Source organism: Monodelphis domestica, chromosome 3 (assembly GCF_027887165.1).
Source record: "Monodelphis domestica isolate mMonDom1 chromosome 3, mMonDom1.pri, whole genome shotgun sequence".
In the NCBI taxonomy this organism is placed as follows: domain Eukaryota; kingdom Metazoa; phylum Chordata; class Mammalia; order Didelphimorphia; family Didelphidae; genus Monodelphis; species Monodelphis domestica.
In genome coordinates this window covers 170,840,145-170,860,628 of record NC_077229.1, presented here as the reverse complement: position 1 = coordinate 170,860,628, position 20,484 = coordinate 170,840,145, and the positions used below count along the sequence as shown (strand labels likewise).

At 38.1% G+C, this 20,484-nt stretch overlaps 1 protein-coding gene across 7 annotated transcripts in view; it reads right to left on the bottom strand.

Annotated features, from left to right (window-relative positions):
* The window catches only part of RGS22 (regulator of G protein signaling 22), a 179,188-nt gene extending 169,967 nt beyond the window's left edge, over nt 1-9,221 (bottom strand). For 6 of the 7 annotated variants that reach the window (XR_008917546.1, XR_008917547.1, XR_008917549.1 and 3 more), the window contains exons 1-3: nt 8,128-9,221; nt 5,803-5,831; nt 3,435-3,497 (exon numbers count right to left, since the gene is read on the bottom strand). Coding sequence is in view for 2 of the 7 variants with exons in the window: in XM_056823271.1 (XP_056679249.1) it covers nt 3,435-3,497; nt 5,803-5,831; nt 8,128-8,152 (117 nt within the window). In the remaining 5 variants the exon portion in view is untranslated. The remainder of the gene's footprint in view (nt 1-3,434; nt 3,498-5,802; nt 5,832-8,127) is intronic. The other variant, XR_008917548.1, reaches the window with a different exon arrangement.
* Between the last annotated feature and the right edge of the window lie 11,263 nt (nt 9,222-20,484).

The window sequence follows — 20,484 nt, the reverse complement described above, 5'->3', positions numbered from 1 at the left end:
CTGAACAATCTGCAGGGATCTAAAAAACACTATCCACAAGCAGAGGATAAACTGTGGGAGTAAAAACACCAAGGAAAACCAACTGCTTGACTACAGGGGTGGAGGGGATATGACTGAGGAGAGACTCTAAATGAACACTCTAATGCAAATGCTAAGAACACAAAAATGGGTTCGAGTCAAGAACACATGTAATACCCAGTGCAATCATGCGTCAGCTATGGGAGAGGTGGTGGGAGGGGGTGGGGGAGAAAAGAAAATGATTTTTGTTTCTAATGAATAATGTTCGGAAATGAGCAAATAAAATAATGTTTAAAAAAAAAGAATTACCATTTAGTTTCTTAGTTAATTGAATTCTACAAAGGTTGTTAGCCAGGTTGAGTTCACCCATCATCTATGTGACACTTAACAAATGCAAAATGGAAGAAAAAGCTCTTTATGGGCTTTACAGTATTTTGTTCAGTATAGTTATAGGGAAAAGGTAACAGAATATATATAATAGTTAAAATACAGTAGTTTAAACTGATTCAGTGTAACAGAATAGTATTGAATACATTAATATATGAACTTAAAACCAACCAAATTAAATCTTAAAGCCAACGATTAGCAAAATACAATAAAATGCAGAGACTTTCACAAAATAATAGAGTCTGAAGAGATTTAAAATTTTCACTTCCAGTCTCTTTAAAGTTCCTTTCTCTATCCATTCAGATTCCTTTTGTCAGAACCGTGGTATCTGCCATAGTGAGGGAGAACATGAGTTTGAAGAATCTCAAACTGGATGAATCTTGGAGACTGGCCAGACCCAAGTAACAAACAGTTGTAGGGAGATTAATTTCTCCCCTGAATCTCAGGCAAGATAAGTGAAAAGATCAGTGTACTCATGAATGGTAGAAGCTATTTGAAATAGGCACGGTACTGCTCTTTCAAAGAGTATGCCTTGCTTGTAATTTTCTTCCTGTTTGGAAAAGTAACTTCCTTCTTCCCTTCCCCCCTGAGGTAAAATTCTACTTTCCCCAGCCATGTAGAGAGGGAGTTAGGAGGCTAATTGTTGCCTAAGGAAAATACACCCCAGTTTCTACCAGTTGTCTGGAGATCTGCTCTAAGTTTGTGAGTTCCAAAGACACATCAGCAGCTACCAGTAGGAATGAAGTCAGGGCTGGGGCCAAAGCCGAAGCAGGACCAGGACTAGGAGCAAGCAGGATAGGCAGCAGCAAGGAATGAGGAATGCGGGCTCAAGCAGATGGGTGAGAGAAGAGGCTTATTTCTTCTCCACCAAGAGTCCCGGGCTAAGTTCCTCAAACTAAAACAGTGGAGCTGGGAGGGAGAACAACCAGGCAAAAAGTAGAGAAAGAAAAAGGCAGCAGTTCCAAAGAGAGTTCGGGGTTTGCGAGAGTGGGTAGAATAGGAAAAAAGCCTTGGCAGGAAAAATGTGGCTTACAAAATTTATCTAGGTTCTCTTAAAAAAACTGAGAGTTGGGGGCAGCAAGGTGGCTCATTGGATTGAGAGTCAGGCCCAGAGACGGGAGGTCCTGGGTTCAAATCTGGCCTCACACACTTCCTATCTGTGTGACCCTGGGCAAGTCACTTGACCCCCATTGCCTAGTCCTTACCACTCTTCTGCCTTAGAACCAATACATAGTACTGATTCTAAGACAGAAGGTAAGGGTTTAAAAACAAATTGAGAGTTTTTTCTCCATCTTCTGGTTGCCATAAATGTAAAAATTAAAATTAAATCTCAAATAATAAAATATTATATTTTAAGAGGTTTATTAATGATCACTAGAAATCAAGGAATAAAGAGAATACAAAATAAAGACCACATGCCCATGGCTGATCAGCCAGTTCAAATGCCTGCCTTACTACCAAGCTCAGGACAGGAAGTAAATAGGTGGGACCCTCCACCTTCCCACCTAATATCCCCTATCTACAGAAAATATGTAATAACAGGAAGTTGGTGGACTCTGGGGAAATGTAGTTCTTTTTTAGGGTAACAGATTTTCAATTATACAGAAGATAGCAATTAGATTTCTTTTAGCCTTCTTTTCTTAAGTCTAAATCTTTCAAGTTCTTTCAAACATTCTTCATATGGCACAGTTTTGAGAACTCTTACTATCTCAATTATCCTCTTCTGCATACTTCTTCCTTCTTTCATTCATCCAATAAACATTTGTAAACATTCTATGCTCACATTTATTAAAAATATTGGTATGATGCTTCCTCACTGTGTAAACCTGGGCAAGCAGAATGGCTAACCCTTGCCACTCTTCTGTCTTAAAATTGATTACTAAAATACAAGTAAGGATTTTAAAAGAAAAAGTATGTTAGCTTTGAGAAGGATTTTTAAAACTATCTAGCCCAACTCTTTCATTTGGCGGGTGAGGAAATCAAGATACAAAAAGGAGCCACAATTTGCCTCAAATTATATGGTAGTTATTTAGAAGCTAAGACATGGGAAAGTCTAAGCAATAGAATAATAAGAGCTTAAAACAAATGACTACAAATTAAAACAAATGCACTACACCATTTAGCCTGCCAACTTAAACATTTATTTCCATTTGAATACTCTTTTCTTATATTTTAGGAAAGAACAAGAGTCTCAAAGGTTTCACATTCTATATTATTTTCTGTATGAAGCTTTAACATAATGCCAAGCACATACTTCATAATATATACACTGTAAGGATGACAAAGGAAAAAATGGGGGATTCTAGTAACTTAACTAAAAATGATATGAAAGTGTGAGAAATTTTTTCATATACTGTATTAATTCCTATATATCATAGAGAATTACTATGTGTTTCCATGTCTAGAATTTGGATCAAAGATACAACATCTAGTCTGCTGCTTTTCACATTTGCTTTGTCCTTGGGAATCCCAAGGAATATCTTCCTTTTTAAACATAATTTGGTTAATAAATCAATGGGTCAAGGGTTCTTTTCCTGTGTATGTGACCTATCCACTTGTGAGCATAGGAAGGAATGGATAGGTTAATGGACCACATCTTAATTAGCTATCACCAATTAAAGAAGTCTTGGGATATTGAAGAGAGGGGAGCTGAAAAATGAACTAAAAATCTATTTATTAAATTTTTTTAAGCTGCCTGACATAGCTCAAGTTTTCCCTGGTTGTAAGAAAGACATGGAAACCTATATCTCTTTATTGATAATGATGCCTAACCAATAAACCTGATATAATCCATACACTTATAATCTTTCACCAAAATCAGTCTCAAGATAATTTTAACTGTGACAAAAGTAAAATTTAAGTAATTAACTCTGTGAAGATGTAAAATTTTACATGAACCACCTAGAAAAGTCAGTGGATTCTTTTCTTTTCATTAATATTTCCTTAAATACATTTATTTTATATCATAACATCATTGAATTGCTTTGATGTGTAAAGATAACCATACCATGACATAATGATATACTTACTGGAAGACTTAAAAATTCATTGAAGTAGTCCACAAGTAAATCATCAGTTGCTAAAGAATCTTCCTGTGATATGAAAACAAATGTTTATATTGTTAAATGTAAAAATCTATGACTATCTCATTGTTTATATACTATAAATTTCCAAGAATAGATCTTTTAATCCTTTTAAGTCAATCAGTATTTTGTAAGCTAACTTATGCAAAGAAAATACAAGGAAACCAAGAGTTTATCTTTAAAAACTTAAAATTTAATTAGAACACAAGTAAAAAACTTGTTAGTTTTTTTTTAACTTTTTTTTTTCCTGTTGCCAAATACTCACTTTTCACTATAAAGGTGCTGAAGTATTTTCTGCACTGATTTCTTGGAGGAAAAAAATATAGGATTATGTAGAAATAAATCTTATTACAGAAGAAAAAGTGGGAAAAGGTAAGTTTTAAAGAAGGTCAATGTATATCAAGAGTCTGAATATAAGGTTTAGGGGTAAGAAAGTGTTGCTTTTTTTTTTCTCTGCAAGAGAAGAGGTATTATGGGGATACAATTCCTTCTTTGCTTTAATGTGTCAGTATATATAGAAACTTAGAAAATGTGAATTTTCTAAATGCATAGAAAATTGTGTGTATTTACCATAGAGGTTTTATTCACCAACATGGCTTATTCTAAGAATTTTTAAAAACTTGAATAGTTGAAAAGCAACTGGCAAGAACAAAGTATCTTTTATAAATAATAAACCTCTTATTTCATTAGTAATTGTTTCCATTATGTCAAAAAAGCATTATGGCATGCTGTCATATAACTTGTATTTATTTTGTCAATGAGAATTACATTTCAATTCCACAAACAATTAAAAGCTAACAATATGACTTAATTCCATTATTTCCATACTCCTGGAATTTTTTTTCTGGTGTTGGCCAATTTTTAAAAATGTAATATAGATATTAAAAAATAATGTAATCTTAATAAGTTATTTTAAGTGAATGCAGAATTAACATGCATCCAAAGCTAAAGAATAAAATGTAAATGTTTTGTAATAGAAGACCCTACAAAAAGTCTTGAATGATTAACAAAATATATAAATTTTTAACATCTGCTTACCTAACTATATTCAAATATCAACAGGATTAGAAAAATATCATTAACCTTTTGAGGAAAATTAATCTGTAGGATTGTGTTAAATAGATTTGAAGAGAGGAGAGAATTAATCATATAAAATGCTTCCTAAACTAGAAGTTTAAATAGTCTAATTATTGTTAACAAGACATGTAAAAATAATAATGCAAAAGTAATAGTACTACAATGATAAATGACAATATGACTATATGAACCAAAGTAGTAAACATAGCCTACAATGATATTGTTTGAAGAGGAAGAGATGAGTTCAGTTTTAGATCTGTTGAATTTGAGGTGTCAGAAGGACAACTCAAATAAAAATGTCCTACAGGCAACTGGAAATGCAAATCTGGAGTATGGGAAAGGTTAAGAAAGATATAGTCATCTTCAAAGAACTAATGAAATAATAATAATATAAAAATAAAATAATAATGGAAGCCAAGGGGATATATGTGTGAGGGCAGATGAGATTCCAGAGAAAGAGACTATATAAAGAAAAGTAAAAAGGGCTAAAGATTTAATCTTGGTCAAAATTCCAGTTAAAGGACAGATAGAGAAAGAGAAGCCAGTAAGAGAATATAAGAGAACAAGAGTATTTTAATATCAAGAAGCCAAAGAAGAAGAGGGCTTTGGGAAGGACTGGCTAATAGTGTCACCTACTCCAGAAATGTCAAAGAAAAAAAGTGAGAAATTCTTTATTTAAATGTATAACTTAAGTTTAAAATATAGAAGTATTTTTTCCTACAAATACTTATTTTAGTCATCAACCCAAAATCAGTTACTCTAACAAGAAAGCATGAATTTCAGTAAGCTGAAATGGAAAAGAGTAAAAACTTAGCTAACAAAATAAGTCAAATGCAAACAAAAGGTCTCTAATTTTGAATCGGAAGCCTAAACAGAACAAAATTAAAACAAAAATGAAATACAAATTAACCAATCCCAAGTTAACACTTTATCTAATTATAATTTCTCAGCATTCAGGGGATACAGAATGCACTCCACAATAAAACAGTTCTTCCCTTTGAAAATTTATATTAAACATTCCACTTTGTTTAAGCAAACCAATTGAAAAAGAATTTTTTTTAAATTACAAGTGTTTATGCCCATCTGTTGCCATTATTAACAGAAAAGAACATGCTTATCACTTGTAGCAACAAAGAAAATATAATAATAGCTTTTTTTCTCTATACTCCACACTACTCCTAACAACAACAACAAAAAACAGCAGAAAGAACATTTTGGTCTTTTAAAATGTACTTACCAACCCCTCTTCTGTTATAATTGGCGGCTCTGAAACAAAATAAAACCAAGAATTTTATCAATTGATTCATCTTTACAGCCATCAAACGTTACCATAAGAAGCCATGTTCTTCCAAAGGCAAAATGAGACAGATTTCAATTAATTCACAGTGGACAATTAATGGACAGTAAATCTGGATTGGTCACTCTGAGGGCAGAAGGGTGGTGCAGTAGATAGGGTGCACGGCCTGGAGTCAGGGAGACTCATCTTCCTGAGTTCAAATCTAGGCTCAGAGGATGTATTAGTGATGTGACCCCAGGCAAGTCATTTCCCTGTTTACCTCTGTTAACTCATCTGTAAACTGAGCTAGAGAAGAAAATGGCAAACCAGTCTAATATCTATGCCAAGAAAGCTTCAAATGAGGCTGTGAAGAGTCTGACACAACTGGAATGACTGAACAGCCTGAATAATCATCATAATCGGGATAATAGGGAAAAGGTTGACCCAATGATTTCATTAGTATGGCGAGCGCGAAGGTGAGGAAACTCCCTTCTACCTGGGCAGACTGGCTCTTCACTGCAATTCAGAGTGCTCAGGAGCTGCTTGGAATGAAGTGACCTGCTCAGATCACACACAACAAGTGTGTCACATTAGGAATCTGAAGCCAACTTCTTCCTGACTTCATGGTTGGTCTGTCTACTCCACCATGCTGCCCTCTCTCATCAACCCTTAGCCATAATGTCCTTTGACTAAAGTTGGAAAATGGGCTTTTATAGGCATCATCCATTAATTTAATTTTACTGTCCCTTTGGTTTTAACCATTTTTCTGGGCTTCAATTGTTCTATATAAAAAATGAGTAGCACCAAGATAAAAGAAATACATAAATATTAATAATGTGGAAATAGGTTTTGATCAAGGATACATGTAAAACCCAGTGGAGTTGTTCATTGGCTTCAGAAGAGGGAAGGGAGACAGGGAGGGAAAGAACATGAATCATGTAACCAAGGGAAAATACTCTAACTTAACTAAATAAATAAATAAAAACTGAAAAATAAATAAATTGAAAACATAAAAAAAAAAGAAAAAATAAAAATACATAACCCATTGGACAGACCCATGTCATATACATGAACCTAAAAGTAAATGTCAATGTCAACCAGAGATTGCTGAAAAAACTTATAGGCCAAAGAGGGCTTGGGGGCAATGTACATATCTATTATTATAAATATAAATAAACACCAAAGATAGACCTCTGCCAAAACCCAGTGGGATTGAAAGAAGGGAAAAGTTCTCCCTTTCTTTCTTTTTTTAAATCCTTGCCTACAGTCCTAGAATCAGTATTGTGTATTGGTTCCCAGGCAGAAGAGCAGTAAGGGCTAAGCAAATAAGGGTTAAGTGACTTGCCCAGGGTCACCCAGCTAGGAAGTGTCTGAGGCCAGATTTAACCTAGGTCAGTGATGGCAAACCAATGGCACCCAGAGTGACCTAGGATCTCCCATCTCTAGGCCTGGCTCTCTATCCTTTGAACCACCTAGCTGCCCTTTTTCTCCCTTTCTTCATTAATTAAGAAGTAATGCCCAAAGTGGTTCAGTGAGGAGTGAGAAAGCAATAAGAGCGTGGATGTGTAGACTCAGGATACTGATATCTAGTATATGTGTGTGTGTGATAGTCCTTTAAAATTTACAAAGTACAAATATATCATTTGATTCACACATATATGTGTACAGATATACAGAGCAGTGAGGAAAACCTGGAGACTTCAAATGATAGCTATAGAATGAGATTTTTTAAAGCACTTTGCCAACGTTAAAGCACTATATATAATGCATAATACACTATACATACACATACAATGTATATGTGTATGGACCTACATATTACTATATATATAATTTGCCTCATATATACCCAAATATATGGGGGGGGGGGTTCAATTGTTCGATGGCGTCCAATTCTTCGTAACTCCATTTGAAGTATTCTTGGTAAAGATATTGGAGTAATTTGCCATTTCCTTCTCTAGCTCATTTTACAGTTAAGGAAACTGAGGCAAACAGGATCTCACGGTTAGTATTCTGAGGTGAGACAAACTATCAGTCCTCTTTCTGGTTTCTGGGTGGAGGAGGCGGAGCCTTGTAAAAATAAGGGTTTCCTTCCGCTGTCCCCAGTGAGGGAAGGAAGACAGGCTTCGTCTTTTGGGGCAGGACTCTAACTCACCGCCCCAATGGCGCTGGGCCTCTTGGGGGCGGGACCTGTGTCGGGGCGAGCCAATGGCGGCGAAGCCGAAGGCTCCTCCCCCTCGTCCTCTGGAACTCTCCCCTGCCCCCAGCCGGGCCTACACTACCTACCGGTGGTGAGCCGTTTCTCCCGCATGGTCGTCTTGGGGAGTCAGCGCTCCGCGGGCGGCGCTGTATGGTGGGCTGTGCCCCTCTCCTCTTTCAGGGAGGCTCCTTCCTCCCTCCCGTGATGGTCAGTGCTCCATTATCCGGGGGCCTGTTAAGAGGGTCTCTGCCCTGCCGATTCCTCCGCTTGGGGAGATGGGAGGTTGCTGCTGCTGTTGATGGAGCTGGGGGTAGAGTGGAGTGATAAGAATTTCTTGAGGTTTTCGCGCGAGCCCGCCCCGGGCTGCGCTGAGTGCGTGCTGTGTGCGGGTCTGTCCTCGCACCCGGGGCCCCGGGGTCCAGAGGAGCTGCTGTAGTTACTGCTGCTTCTACTGGAGGCGGAGGACGCACACCGCTCCTTAGCAAGCCAAGCGATATGCTGGAGTGGTGTAACCACTCGAATCTGGGAGCAAGGACTCCCTGGGACTTCGCGGACTTCTGAACCTTTTCCCAAGGCTCCACTGCTTGGAACGCGTCAAAACACTGGAGCTTCGGTGGCGTGCCGCTCCCGGATTCCTAAGCTAGCCTAGCAACCTCTCTCCACATGCAAAGCGTGAAAAGGACGCTTTTAGCTCCTTGGAAACCAGCAGCTCAACAAAAGGGGAGCTGAGAGGTGGTGGTATTAGGAAAATTTGAGAGCCTGCATGCACTGAGGGTCCAGAAGTTGCAGAGCTTCTGGAAATCCAGCCTTGCCCACCGCCTTCCACCTTTCCTATTGCTACCTCAGTTAATCAGAGAAGAAAAGGGTTTGGTTCACTTATCCCGTCCCCCCAGATACCACTGGGGACTGGACCTGGCTGGTAAGCAGGCTCCCTCCTTTGTACACTAAAGAAAAATGTTCAATGTTACATTGGCACCTGAAGGTTGGACATGGTCTGCCAAAGTGCTCAATTGTGACGAGACCGAAGATGCCACAGCTTCTTGTGACGGCTGGATTTTCAGCAACTGCATCCCTCCAGTTTCCTACATTCACCTGCCTTGGTTTTGACCTAACTCATTAATGGGCTCATCAAAGTTTCCCACCCACACCGATTTTTAAAAATGGAAACTTAGAAAGAAAAAAAAAATTCCATTTATAACTTTGGGTCCAGGAAAAAAAAAATGGACCCTTTTTTTTTTTTGGAAGATTGAGTGGTATTATAAAATGTGTAAATTAGCTTTATTCTTTGTTTCCAGAGAGAAACTAGAAACAAAGGGGTTGAAATCATATGCAGTAGATTTGGTCCAATAAAAGGAAGAGCTTTTTTTTTTTAATTAAAAAAAATCTCTTTTACAGCCCACATTGCTTGGGACATTAGAAGGCCTCTGATCCCATTGGCACCTGGTCAACATCCCTTCTGAATTGGGCCAAACTGTCCTCCTTGCTGACATTTCAGACTGTCCCTCATCCCTGGAATGCTCTTAGAATAACAATCACAGAATTTGAGAGTTGTGAGTCTCAGAGGCCACAAATTCCAACTTATGCATGAAAAGAGTCTCCATCATAACATGCACAGGTAGTCATCTAGCTTCTGCTTAAGGGCCTCAAAGGACAATTTTTTTTTTAAACTGGGAAAGAACATTAGATAATGAATAGAGAAATGAGCAAAACCAAGAGTACATTATAAACAGTTACAGATTTAATACTTGAAGAATAACTTGTGAATGTTCACTTCCAGGGAATGAACTGAAAAATAAAAATAGAAAAGGCAGAATCCATAGATATATATCTGTTTGCTGGATGATGTCTTCTATATTGTGGAGAGAGGAAAGAATGGCTGAGATACTTGGAAACAAATTCTATTAATAAAAAATGATAAATCCAAAAACTTCCTTTAAAAAGTCAATATTTAATTTTTAATAATTATAAATACTCAGAATCACAATTCTAGTTGGAAAGTATGTGAGAGGTCATCTAATGCAGTCTCATTTATACATCAGATTCAGAGAGGTTAAGCAACTTACCTAAGAGCACACATGAAGTTGTCAGAGGCAGTTTGAAGAGAGATTTCGTTTTTAATTAATTAATTAAAGAATCATTGAAGAGGGCAGAAAAGTAACTCATATTTTTGCTTCATACTACTGTTACCCATGAAGGAGGGAGAAGGAAACAGGCATTTATTAAGCACCTCCTTTGTGCCAGGCACATCTCTAAATGCTTTACAAATATTATCACATTTGATCCTCACAATAACCCTCTGAGGTAGATACTGTGATGATCTTTATTTTACCAGTGAGAAAATTGAGGTAGTCAGAGATTAAATGAGTTGCCTAGTAGTCATGCAGCTAGTAAGTGGTTGAGAACAGATTTAACCTCAGGTCTTTCTGAATCCAGCTTTATCCATTCGTTGTACCACCAGCTGCTTTACCTATAAGTGAGGGAGCTTTAAATGTCTCTCAGGATCTTCAGGAGGTACTTATTTCCTTAGGATTCCAAGTTTTTCTATGTCTTGAGACACTTGCAAGTTAGGGTTGAAAAATATCAAATTTTGAAGAGTTTGATATGATAGAGATAACACACACAATTTAAACATTTGTAAGAGATGTGAGCTGGCCCAAGAAAGGGATCACCTGAGGAGATTATCTCCTATCTTCATTTTTCAAATAGTGTTAATTCAATAAGAATTTTTGAGTGCCTACTATACAATAGGAGTTAGGAATACAAAGACAAAAATGAAACATTCCTTATATAAAAGCTCGAGTTCTCATTAATAAATACAAAATAATTGGAGAAGATGGGGAAAGAACTAAACTGGGAGCAATCAGGAAATGCTTCAGATTAATAGTAGCACTTGAGCTAAGCCTTGGAGGCAGTTGGGGTTTCTGGGATGAAAAAAAAAAGTAGAGAAGAACAGATCTAATGAGGAAGAAAAATGGAATCTGTCTGAAGAAGTGGATATGGATAGGGATGCCCAAGGAATTGTTACCAACTTAAGATTTTTTTTTAAAGAAATGTACAGATGGAAGAAAGCTTAGGTAAAAGAGAATCAGTGCAAGGGAGGCTTTAGATTCTTCAGCTCTGTAATCTCTTGAGTCAATGACCCAGTGGATAGAGCAAAAGGAAAGCTGTCAAGCTATAACTTCAGTCCATTCCCATTGATAGAGAGGAAGCATGATGTAGAGAAAGGAATACTGTATTTAAAATCAGATCTATTGACTACTTGTCATTAGAGGTGTTTCAGGCAGACACTGAATAACCATGTGTTGGGAATGTTATTACAAGCATAAATGCAGCAGTTAAAACTCGGACATCCAAGGAAGTCAGCAGACATACAATTTCCCCATTCACAACTGTAGGATTAATCATAAGTGTATAGATTTTGAGCTGAAATAGAATTTAGATCATGGAGTCCAATCCATTCATTTTGTATGCAGAAACTAGGACCCAGAGAGGTTAGGCAGTTTACCTAAAGTAATAGAGAGAAGCAACAGAAACAGAACTTGAACTTGAGCCCTCTGACTCCAGACCCAGCAAGCTTTCTATTGTATCCCAAAAGGAAGAAAATATGGGTAGCAAAAAAAAACCCCTCCCTAATTAGGAGTCAGGTAAATTGGAATAAAATCTCAGCTCAACTATTTATTAGTGTGGTGATTTGGGACAAATCATTTCTCTTTTTGGAAGCTGATTTTTCTCATCTCTAAAATGGCAGAGCAAAGAAAATTAGACTAGATAATCTGTAAGGTCCTTAATTCAGCTTTAGCATTGTATGATTCTGAAATTGAGGCCTTTCCCAAGGAGGTAAGGTCAGTGAATTCTAGGGATAGGGACCAGAGATAGAATACCATATGTGAGGAATAGAGAGAAGCCAGTTTGGGTGAACCATAAAGTATGGGAAAGCCAGTAATATACTAAAATTCTGAAGATAAATTATGTGGGTTCAAATCTGGCCTCAGACACTTACTGGCTAGGTGACCCTGGGCAAGTATATTTGCCTAGCCCTTGTCCTTCTGTCCTAAAAAGTTACTAGGACAGAAAGTAAAGGTTAAAAAAAAATTAACTGATGCCAAGGGAAGACGTCTTAAGATTAACAGCTACTTCCCATAGACTATGCTAATTTTTTAATGCACTGGCATGTACAGAAAGTGTCCTAGCTCACTACTTGGACATTGGGGGATAACAAAGCCCCTGGCTATTTCTGGCTGGCTATGTGTGACCCAGTACTGAAGGACTTGAGTTCTTTAAAACCCTTTATTAGCAACAAATCTTTAAAAGGGGAATGATCTGCCAATCTCTTCTCATCCTTGGACTAGTTCAGGAATATGTGAAGGCAGGGGAAGAAGGCTGCTATACTTCTCCTTACCGCTACAGCATGGCAACTGTTCCCCCATGGCAGCTGGGGGTGGAAGGCAAATGTCCAAGCCTAGGCCTCTGGATGTCTCTTTTATTTTATGGGGGTTTTATTTTGCCTGATTATAGGTGATAATCCTAATCTATATCATGAGATGGACAAACGGCAACCTCAGACAATTATCCTTAGAGAGTTACAGCATTAACCAACCATTAAGTGGATATACATAGTCTCTGTGATCCCAATTTCAAGTCTGGGAAATGCTCAGATCTTTAGTCAGACCTGTCTGACAGCCATGTGGATAAAAGCAAGAATCTGCTGCTGAAAGAAGGTAATCTTTGTTCTCATACCATGTGGGTGAAAGCAGTCTCTTTCCATTGGCTTACAATTAGAACAGACTCTCTTTCTCCTGTCTCTCCTCTCTTTTCTCTCTCCCCTCTTTTTGTCTTCTTTCTGCCTCTCTCTTCTTTCTCTTTTCTATTTCTCTATTTCTCTGTTTCTCTCTGTGTGTGTATCTGTGTCTGTCACTCTTCAGCTGCCTCCAAAGGATGAAATGGGCATCATAAAATAAACTTTAAGCCCTGTAGCCCAAGAAATAGGCTTGGAGTTTGAGTATGTTTCATTTGTACTTTCCAGTCCTAGGCACAGGCAGGGAAGTCCTGGACCAGAGAACTGGAACTTCTTAGAGTTCAAAGAATTTCGAATAAAAGAATCTTGGAATCAAGATTCCAAACCAAATGTTTCTGCTGGCCCAGCAGGGAAGCCCTTGAAAAAGCTAGGGTACTGAAATGTGAGCCCCTGGGGGAGGGGGGTGCTTTAGACTTGGAACTTGGTGGGCTGTGCTATTATAGGAATTGAGCTAAATCCCTCTCATTTCCCTAGAGAATGAGGGGTAGAAAGTGAGAAAAGGGATTATGCTCCATCCTCATGTGTTAGAAGGTATGTTTGTAGTGAATATTCCTTTATAAAAGCTAATCTGATTAAGTGCTTAAATGGTACTGAGGTCTGGGAGCTGAAAATTGAGGAAACACCATCAGTGAAGGCTTTGAGCCAAGGGCAAAGACTAGGCCTCATCCAGCCCTAGAGAACACTAGAGGAGGGGTGAAATGCGAAAGGGCAATGTTGGCAAACCTATGGCATGTGTGCCAGAGGGGGCTGCTCCCCTCCCCTTCTCTGTATGCCTGAAGACATTTCTCCTATCACCTGCCCCTCTGCCCAGCAGCCCAATGGCAGTACTTCCTTCCTCCCATCTGGGGTAAGGGGGCAGCTCACATGCAGCAATTTGGGCACTCAGTCTCTAAAAAGGTTTGCCATCACTGTGATAGGGCCTTCAGGCCATGGGGGCCAGAATAGTTAATGTAATATTCATATGGAATGGTCACTTCTCCTCAAGCTTCCCATCATTTCCACTCCTATGACCAATTCCTCCTCACTGGTAAGAATTTGTTCTCAAACAGAAGTTACCTTTCATTGGTTTGTCTACCACTTGATGGGTAGAAATGCACTTAAAAACAAACCCAGCAGTTAACTGCTTTGTTTTAGGCTAAAGGAGCACCAGTAAATGATGAGATAATTGAAGTTTCCCCATCACAGCTTACTTCATGACACCTAAGACTGTAAAAATTAAATTTAGTATCTAGTAATAAAAATATTATATTTCATGAGGTTTATTAAGGATTATTAGAATAAAGGATACAAAATAATAATCACGTTTGTGCCCAGGGCTGATTAGCCCATTCAAAGTTTACTTACTACATCATTGCAATGGCTGAGCAGAGAGAGCCTGTGGGAGGTGTTACTGCTAGTTAAATACTAATTGTAATCTCATCCAGGTGGTGACTCAGGTGAGATTATAGGGAATTCTAGGAAATACCAAGGACTTCTGGGGATTGAAGTCTAGGGTTCAAATCTCCATTTTTACAAGACAGGCTTGTATAATTTTCTTAAACTCCTCATATATTTCCTCTTTCTTCCCTGACAGCTTGTAGTATACGCTAATGGCAACATCACTTCTATTTGTGCCCCCATTGATCTTCATTTAAATGCTTTCTCAACCGCAGCTGTGTTTCCTCATACAATTATCTTCCTAATATATAATGCTTCTCCATCTTCTATCCTCTAAACCCTTTTGTCTAACCTGTTCCTTATGAGTGAGGTAGAGGCTGTCTTCCAGAGCCATAGCCTATTAGGTCTCAAGGATGCCTAAAAGATGAATTTGCCTCCTAGAATATCTATAGTTAGTCCTCCTTATTTGCTATCTATACCTTACATATTTGTACATTATTCTCTGAGGCTATGGAAGTAGCTGGTAGTGCTGAGGATAATGCTGGACCTGAAGTAAGGAAGACCTAAATTCAAATCTAGATACTCACTAGCTATGGAACCTGAGGCAAGTCACTTAACCTATTTGCCTCAGTTTCCCCAACAGTAAAACAGGGATAACAGTAGCATTTACTTCACAAGATTGTTGTGAGAATCAAATGAGATATTTGCAAAAAGCACAGTATACCACATGATAAGTCTATGAAAATGCTTATTCCCTTCCCATAGATTTTATTAGTGTCCTTTGTTGAATTTTTTTCTGTGAATAGCTAACCATCTTTACTTCTATATTTAGCACATGCTGGCTACTTTTTTAGGTATTTAGCTTGGTACATGTTTAATAGCTTTATTCCCTCCTCACCCCTTTCCAATTTAAAGCCCTTTGTAAGACTCAAAGCAAAAACTATTTTACCATTTCTTATCAGGTATATTCCCTCCCCAGCTAGAAGTCTATCATTCCTAAATTTTAAGCCACGGTCCAAAAATCCAAATCCCATCCTCAAATACTGCTTTTCAAACCAGCTGTTCATTTTCCAAATAAATGACTTGCACTCTGGAGCCAGGTAAGCAATCTGGCACTATCAATTGTAATGGCTCTCAAGGGAAATTTGGCAAGTAGGGTTAGCCCCATATAACCTACTTACAGAAGTGCCCAGCTAACTGAGCACAATAAATTACTATAGCCCCTTTGCATTTCTTAGAACTTTTCAATCTGCCTTATTTTTGTTTCCATGATTTAATACTTTGGGCTTCTGCTCTGATTTTGTCTTTGCTCCTTAGATCCTCCTGTGCCTCACACTGGAATGCTTTGCTTCTGGTCTTTTGGGATCCTATTTAACATGTTATCAATGTTTTTCCCTTCAGACAAGTCCCACTTTCTGTCCCTTCTCTGACTGGCCACTTGCTAAAACTAGTCCCTAACCTGTAATACCTAGATTCAAGATAGCTCAGCAAGACACGTTGGGGAAATCTTGACCATTCCCATGCCTCTGATCAGGACTGAAAATTTTTATCCCAGAGAAAGAGAAGACTTTGGAGGATAGACATAATCAGTGCTCTCAAACACCCAAAAGGTTATTAAATGGAATAGCATTACATTTCTGGTTTTTTTACCCTGGAGAACTGGGACCAATAGCTAGAAGCCACAGAGATAAATTTTACCTTAAATTACATTAACAATTTGTTGACATTTATATGTAATGTTAAAGTTACATGATCATAGGATTTAGAGCTAAAGGCATATTAGAGGTCATCAAATTAAATCCCTCATTTTATGTATAAGGAAACTGGAGCCCAGTGTAATAATAGGTGATTTAGTAAGATAGTAAAGCCCGTTTTATAGATCCATTCAAATACTGGATTATTTACAGATGAAGCTCAGATTAAGTGACTTGTCCAAGGTCACATAGATAATAAGAATAAGAGCTGGAGCTCAAATTCAGAACTCCTGATTCTTAAGGCCAATGCTTTTTCCATTAAATCATACCTCTTAATATGAGGAAAATCTTCTAGACAATACTGGAATAGGTTTTGTTTTGTTTTTTTGTGAGGCAGTCATGAGGGGAAGAAATATCTTCAAACAGTGCTCAAAGCCTGTGTACAGCTGAGATTTTTCCAGGACACCTGAGCTATCTTGAACCAAAGCACTACATGTAGGTCAAAGAACAGTCAACCAACAGCAACTCATGGGAAAGGACATTATAGAAGGAATTCATAATTCAGGTATCAATTTACCACTGAAGTCCCTTATTTTTTTTTCATGTAAAAAACATTTTCCCATACTAGTCATTTTGTGGAAGAGATCGTGAAGAAGAGAACTCCCCCCCCCCCCAAATTAAAAAAATGAAGTATGTTTTAGTTTAAATTCAGATTCCACCAATTCTTTCTCTGGAGGCATGTGGTTACTTCTCAGCATGAGTCTCTGGGATTGTCTTGGATCACTGCATTGCTGAGAATAAATAGCTAAGTCATTTACAGTTGTTCATCATACAATATTGCTGTTGCTGTGTACAGTGTTCTTCTGGTTCTGCTATGAAGTCCCTTCTAAGTTTGAGGTTCTATGATGATTTCAGGGAAAAGTGGTGAAATATATTTCAGTTGGTCCATGACTTCATTAATGTGAGTATAAATACTTATCTCAATTCTTCCATGCCTCTGCAGACCATTGAGCTGCTGTAGCAAACAAATAAATAAGAAGCTAGATGACGAAGTAGGTAAACAAACAAATCAGCAAATTAGAAAAACAGATAGGCAAATAAAGGAACAAATAATAGGGAGGCAGACTGATAGATATAGATGAAACCATGTTGTCACAAGCCTTCTCTAAATGAATCTTTCCAAATTCTACTTCAGTCTTTCATCAGATCTGTACTCAAAGCCTTTTGTGTTGCTTCTTTTGTTTATTTGTTTGTTTGATATGACCTGCCAAACCTTCTTGGGTTCTGCTGGCATAACCTAAAAGAATCCAGTGTCACTTCTCTGCCACAGCAAGATGATGAAGAGGTTCTTGGACAAGTCTTAACCTATTAAGGGGCCACAGTTTTTTTTCTCCAATAAATGGGTAGCTTCAAGATTTATTTCTCTAAAAATGATTCTTCCATTACATGACATAATAATAAGGCACTGGAAAGTTGTCATGAAATTCAATATGAGCCCTGTGGGACAAAAATCAGCAGTTCATCAAGCCCTAGAACAAGAGGTCCACCATAAGATGGCGTCACCCAACTTCCAGTGCAGCATTTTAGTGTTCCTGGGGGCACAAATGTTGGCCAGCATTTTTCATTCTGAACTGAAAGTTACAGAGCCATCTGATGTGGAGTGGCCTGCTCCTAATTAGATTCACTCAAATCTACAAGAAGTCAATACTTCCCATACCCAAGACAGACGTGGGGTTATCCCTGGGTTTGTGACTCTGGCAATAAGCAGTAGTAACATCAATAATGCTGATGCTCACATTTATATAGTACTTTCAAGGTTTGCTGGGCACCTTATGAACATTTATCTATCTTATTTGATCATCACAAGGGTCCTCTATGATGGGCACTATTATTATCTACATTTTACCAATTGAGGTTGAGAAAGATTAAGTGGTATAGCTTGTATGTGGTCTTGTGACATAAAGATCACTTCTTTTTCATAATAGGCCTATAGAACCTGATAAAAGTAACAGAAAGAAGAAAGGCAACATACATACAAATATATAAGAAATCAAACCACATGAGAATAAATAGGGAAGACAAAGAGGCAGTTGTGTGCACTACTTTAAGAAAACAGTCACGTTCTTTCAAACCAATCAATAACCCAATATTAAGCGCCTACTATGTGCCAGGTACCCTGCTAATGGTTTGGGTATACAAAAATAGGCAAAAGACAGTCCTTGACTTCAAGGAGCTTACAATCTAATAGGGGAGAGAACATGCAAACAAATTTATACAAAGCAAGTTATGTAGAAGATAATTAGGAAATAACAGAGAAGGCACTGGAATAAAAAGGGATTAGGGAACAGGTAGGTGGCTCAGTAGATAAAGAGCAAGGCCTGGAGACAGGAGGTTTGGAGTTTAAATCTGATACCTCTTAGCTCTGTGACCCTCTAATTGCCTAGCCCTTACCACTCTTCTGTCCTGGAACCAATATTCAGTACTGGTTCTAAGACAGAAAGTAAGACTTTCCCTCCCTCCCTCTCTCTCTCTCTCTCTCTCTCTCTCTCTCTCTCTCTCTCTCTCTCTCTCTCTCTCTCTCTCTCTCTCTCTCTCTCTCTCTCTCTCTCTCTCTCTCTCTCTCTCTTAAAGAGTGGTTAGAGAGTACAAGTGGGATTTTAGCTAGGACTTAAAGGAAGTCAGGAAGGTTATATGTCCAGAGCTGAGAGATGTGTTTTATTTGTGGAACAGCCAGAAGGTCGTCACTAGATTAAAGAGTACATGTTAGGGAATGAGGTATGAGAAGCCTGGAAAGGTAGAAGGGATCTACAAAACTTTAGCTAGCTTACAAGTGGGAAAATCTTGTATTTCAGTCTTGTTGCAGAATATTATTATTACGAAGGGCTATTATGTTATCCTATAGCAAGGACAAAAAGTGGAAAGGCTTTTAAAATACTAGGATAATCGGGGAGGCGCCTCAAATGGGTTGTTTCCTTAACTTTCCATGAAGTTTACTTATGACAAGAGGTCAAATACAAGGCCCCTCTTCTCTCTGCTTCTATAAGCAAAAAGTCACAAGGCAGAATACAAACCCAGGCTTCCTGACTCCAGGATGACCTATATGATGCTTTTGTGGAATAATACTATTTACTCTAAGCTAATATCATAGAAGAAGGGCTCACATTTAGGGCAGATCAACTGCAACTGGGGAAAAGACAAATGAATCTCATTATATTCACATCTCAGATCTCCTGTTTCATGAAGAACTATGTAGCATAATAGTTGTACAAGGGAATAACAAAAAAGAAGACAAAAGATCTTTCATCATCTTATAGTATTTATATAACACTTCAAGATTTGCAAAGTGCTTAACAGTATTATCTCATTTGATTTTCTCATCAAAGCTGTCAGGTGGGTGCTATTATTTCCATTTTACAACTGAGGAAACTGAAGCAGAGATTAAGTACTTACCTAGGGTCACACAGCTAGTTAAGTGTCTGAGGCTCGATGACCTCAGATCTTCCTTTCAAAAGTCTAGCAGTGGGGGTAGCTGGGTGGCTCAGTGGATTGAGAACCAGATGGGAGGTCCTGAGTTCAAGTTTAGCCTCAGACACTTCCTAGCTGTGTGGCCCTGGGCAAGTCACTTGACCCCCACTGCCTAGCCCTTACCACTCTTCTACCTTTGGAAGGTAAGGGTTTAAAAAAAATTTAGTAGTCTATTCACTACTCTATCTTAGCTGCTATAAAAATGCATTTTTGTTGTTTAGTCATTTCTGTTTTATCCAACTCTTTGTGCTCTCATTTGGGTTTTTCTTGGCAAAGATACTAGTTTGCCATTTCTGTCTCCAGCTCATTTTACAGATGTTTAAACTGAGGCAAAGAGAGGTTAAATGACTTGCCAAGGCTCTCACAGCTGCTATTAAGTATCTAAGGCAGGATTGGAAAATCAGGTCGTCCTAACTCCATATTCAACATTGTATCCACTGTGCTTACTAGCTGCTTTTAGACAAATTAACCAAATTTTCCCATTTAACAAGGTAACTAGACTATTAGATCAAGAGAACACTGTAGACTTGGTGTACTCACATTTTAGAAAAATATTTATGAATATCCCTCACCTTATGCTAATAGAGAGGAGAGAGAGAGAAAGAGAGAGAGAGAGAGACAGAGAGAGACAGAGACAGAGGAGACAGAGAGAAAGAGAGAGACACACACAGAGAGAGACAGAGACACAGAGACAGAGAGAGAGAGAGTCAAAGAGGGAGAGTCAGAGAGACAGCCAGAGAGAGAGAGACTAATAGGTAGATTTTGAATTTTTATTGACTATCTAAATAGTCATCATTAATAAGTCAGCGCCATTTTGGAGAGAGATCTCTTGTGTAATATACCTAAGGCTTAGTCCTCAGCTCTTGTGTCATTCACTATTTTAAACAATAATTTAGAAAAGTATGTGTATGACATGCTTGTCAAATTTACAGATGATGTGAAACTCGAGGGGTAAAGTAAAAGATGGGGTGAGAGAGTATCCAAAAAGATGTTGACAAGCTAGAATGATAGATCAAATAAGAAGAAATGCAAAAAAAGGTCAATGTAAAGTT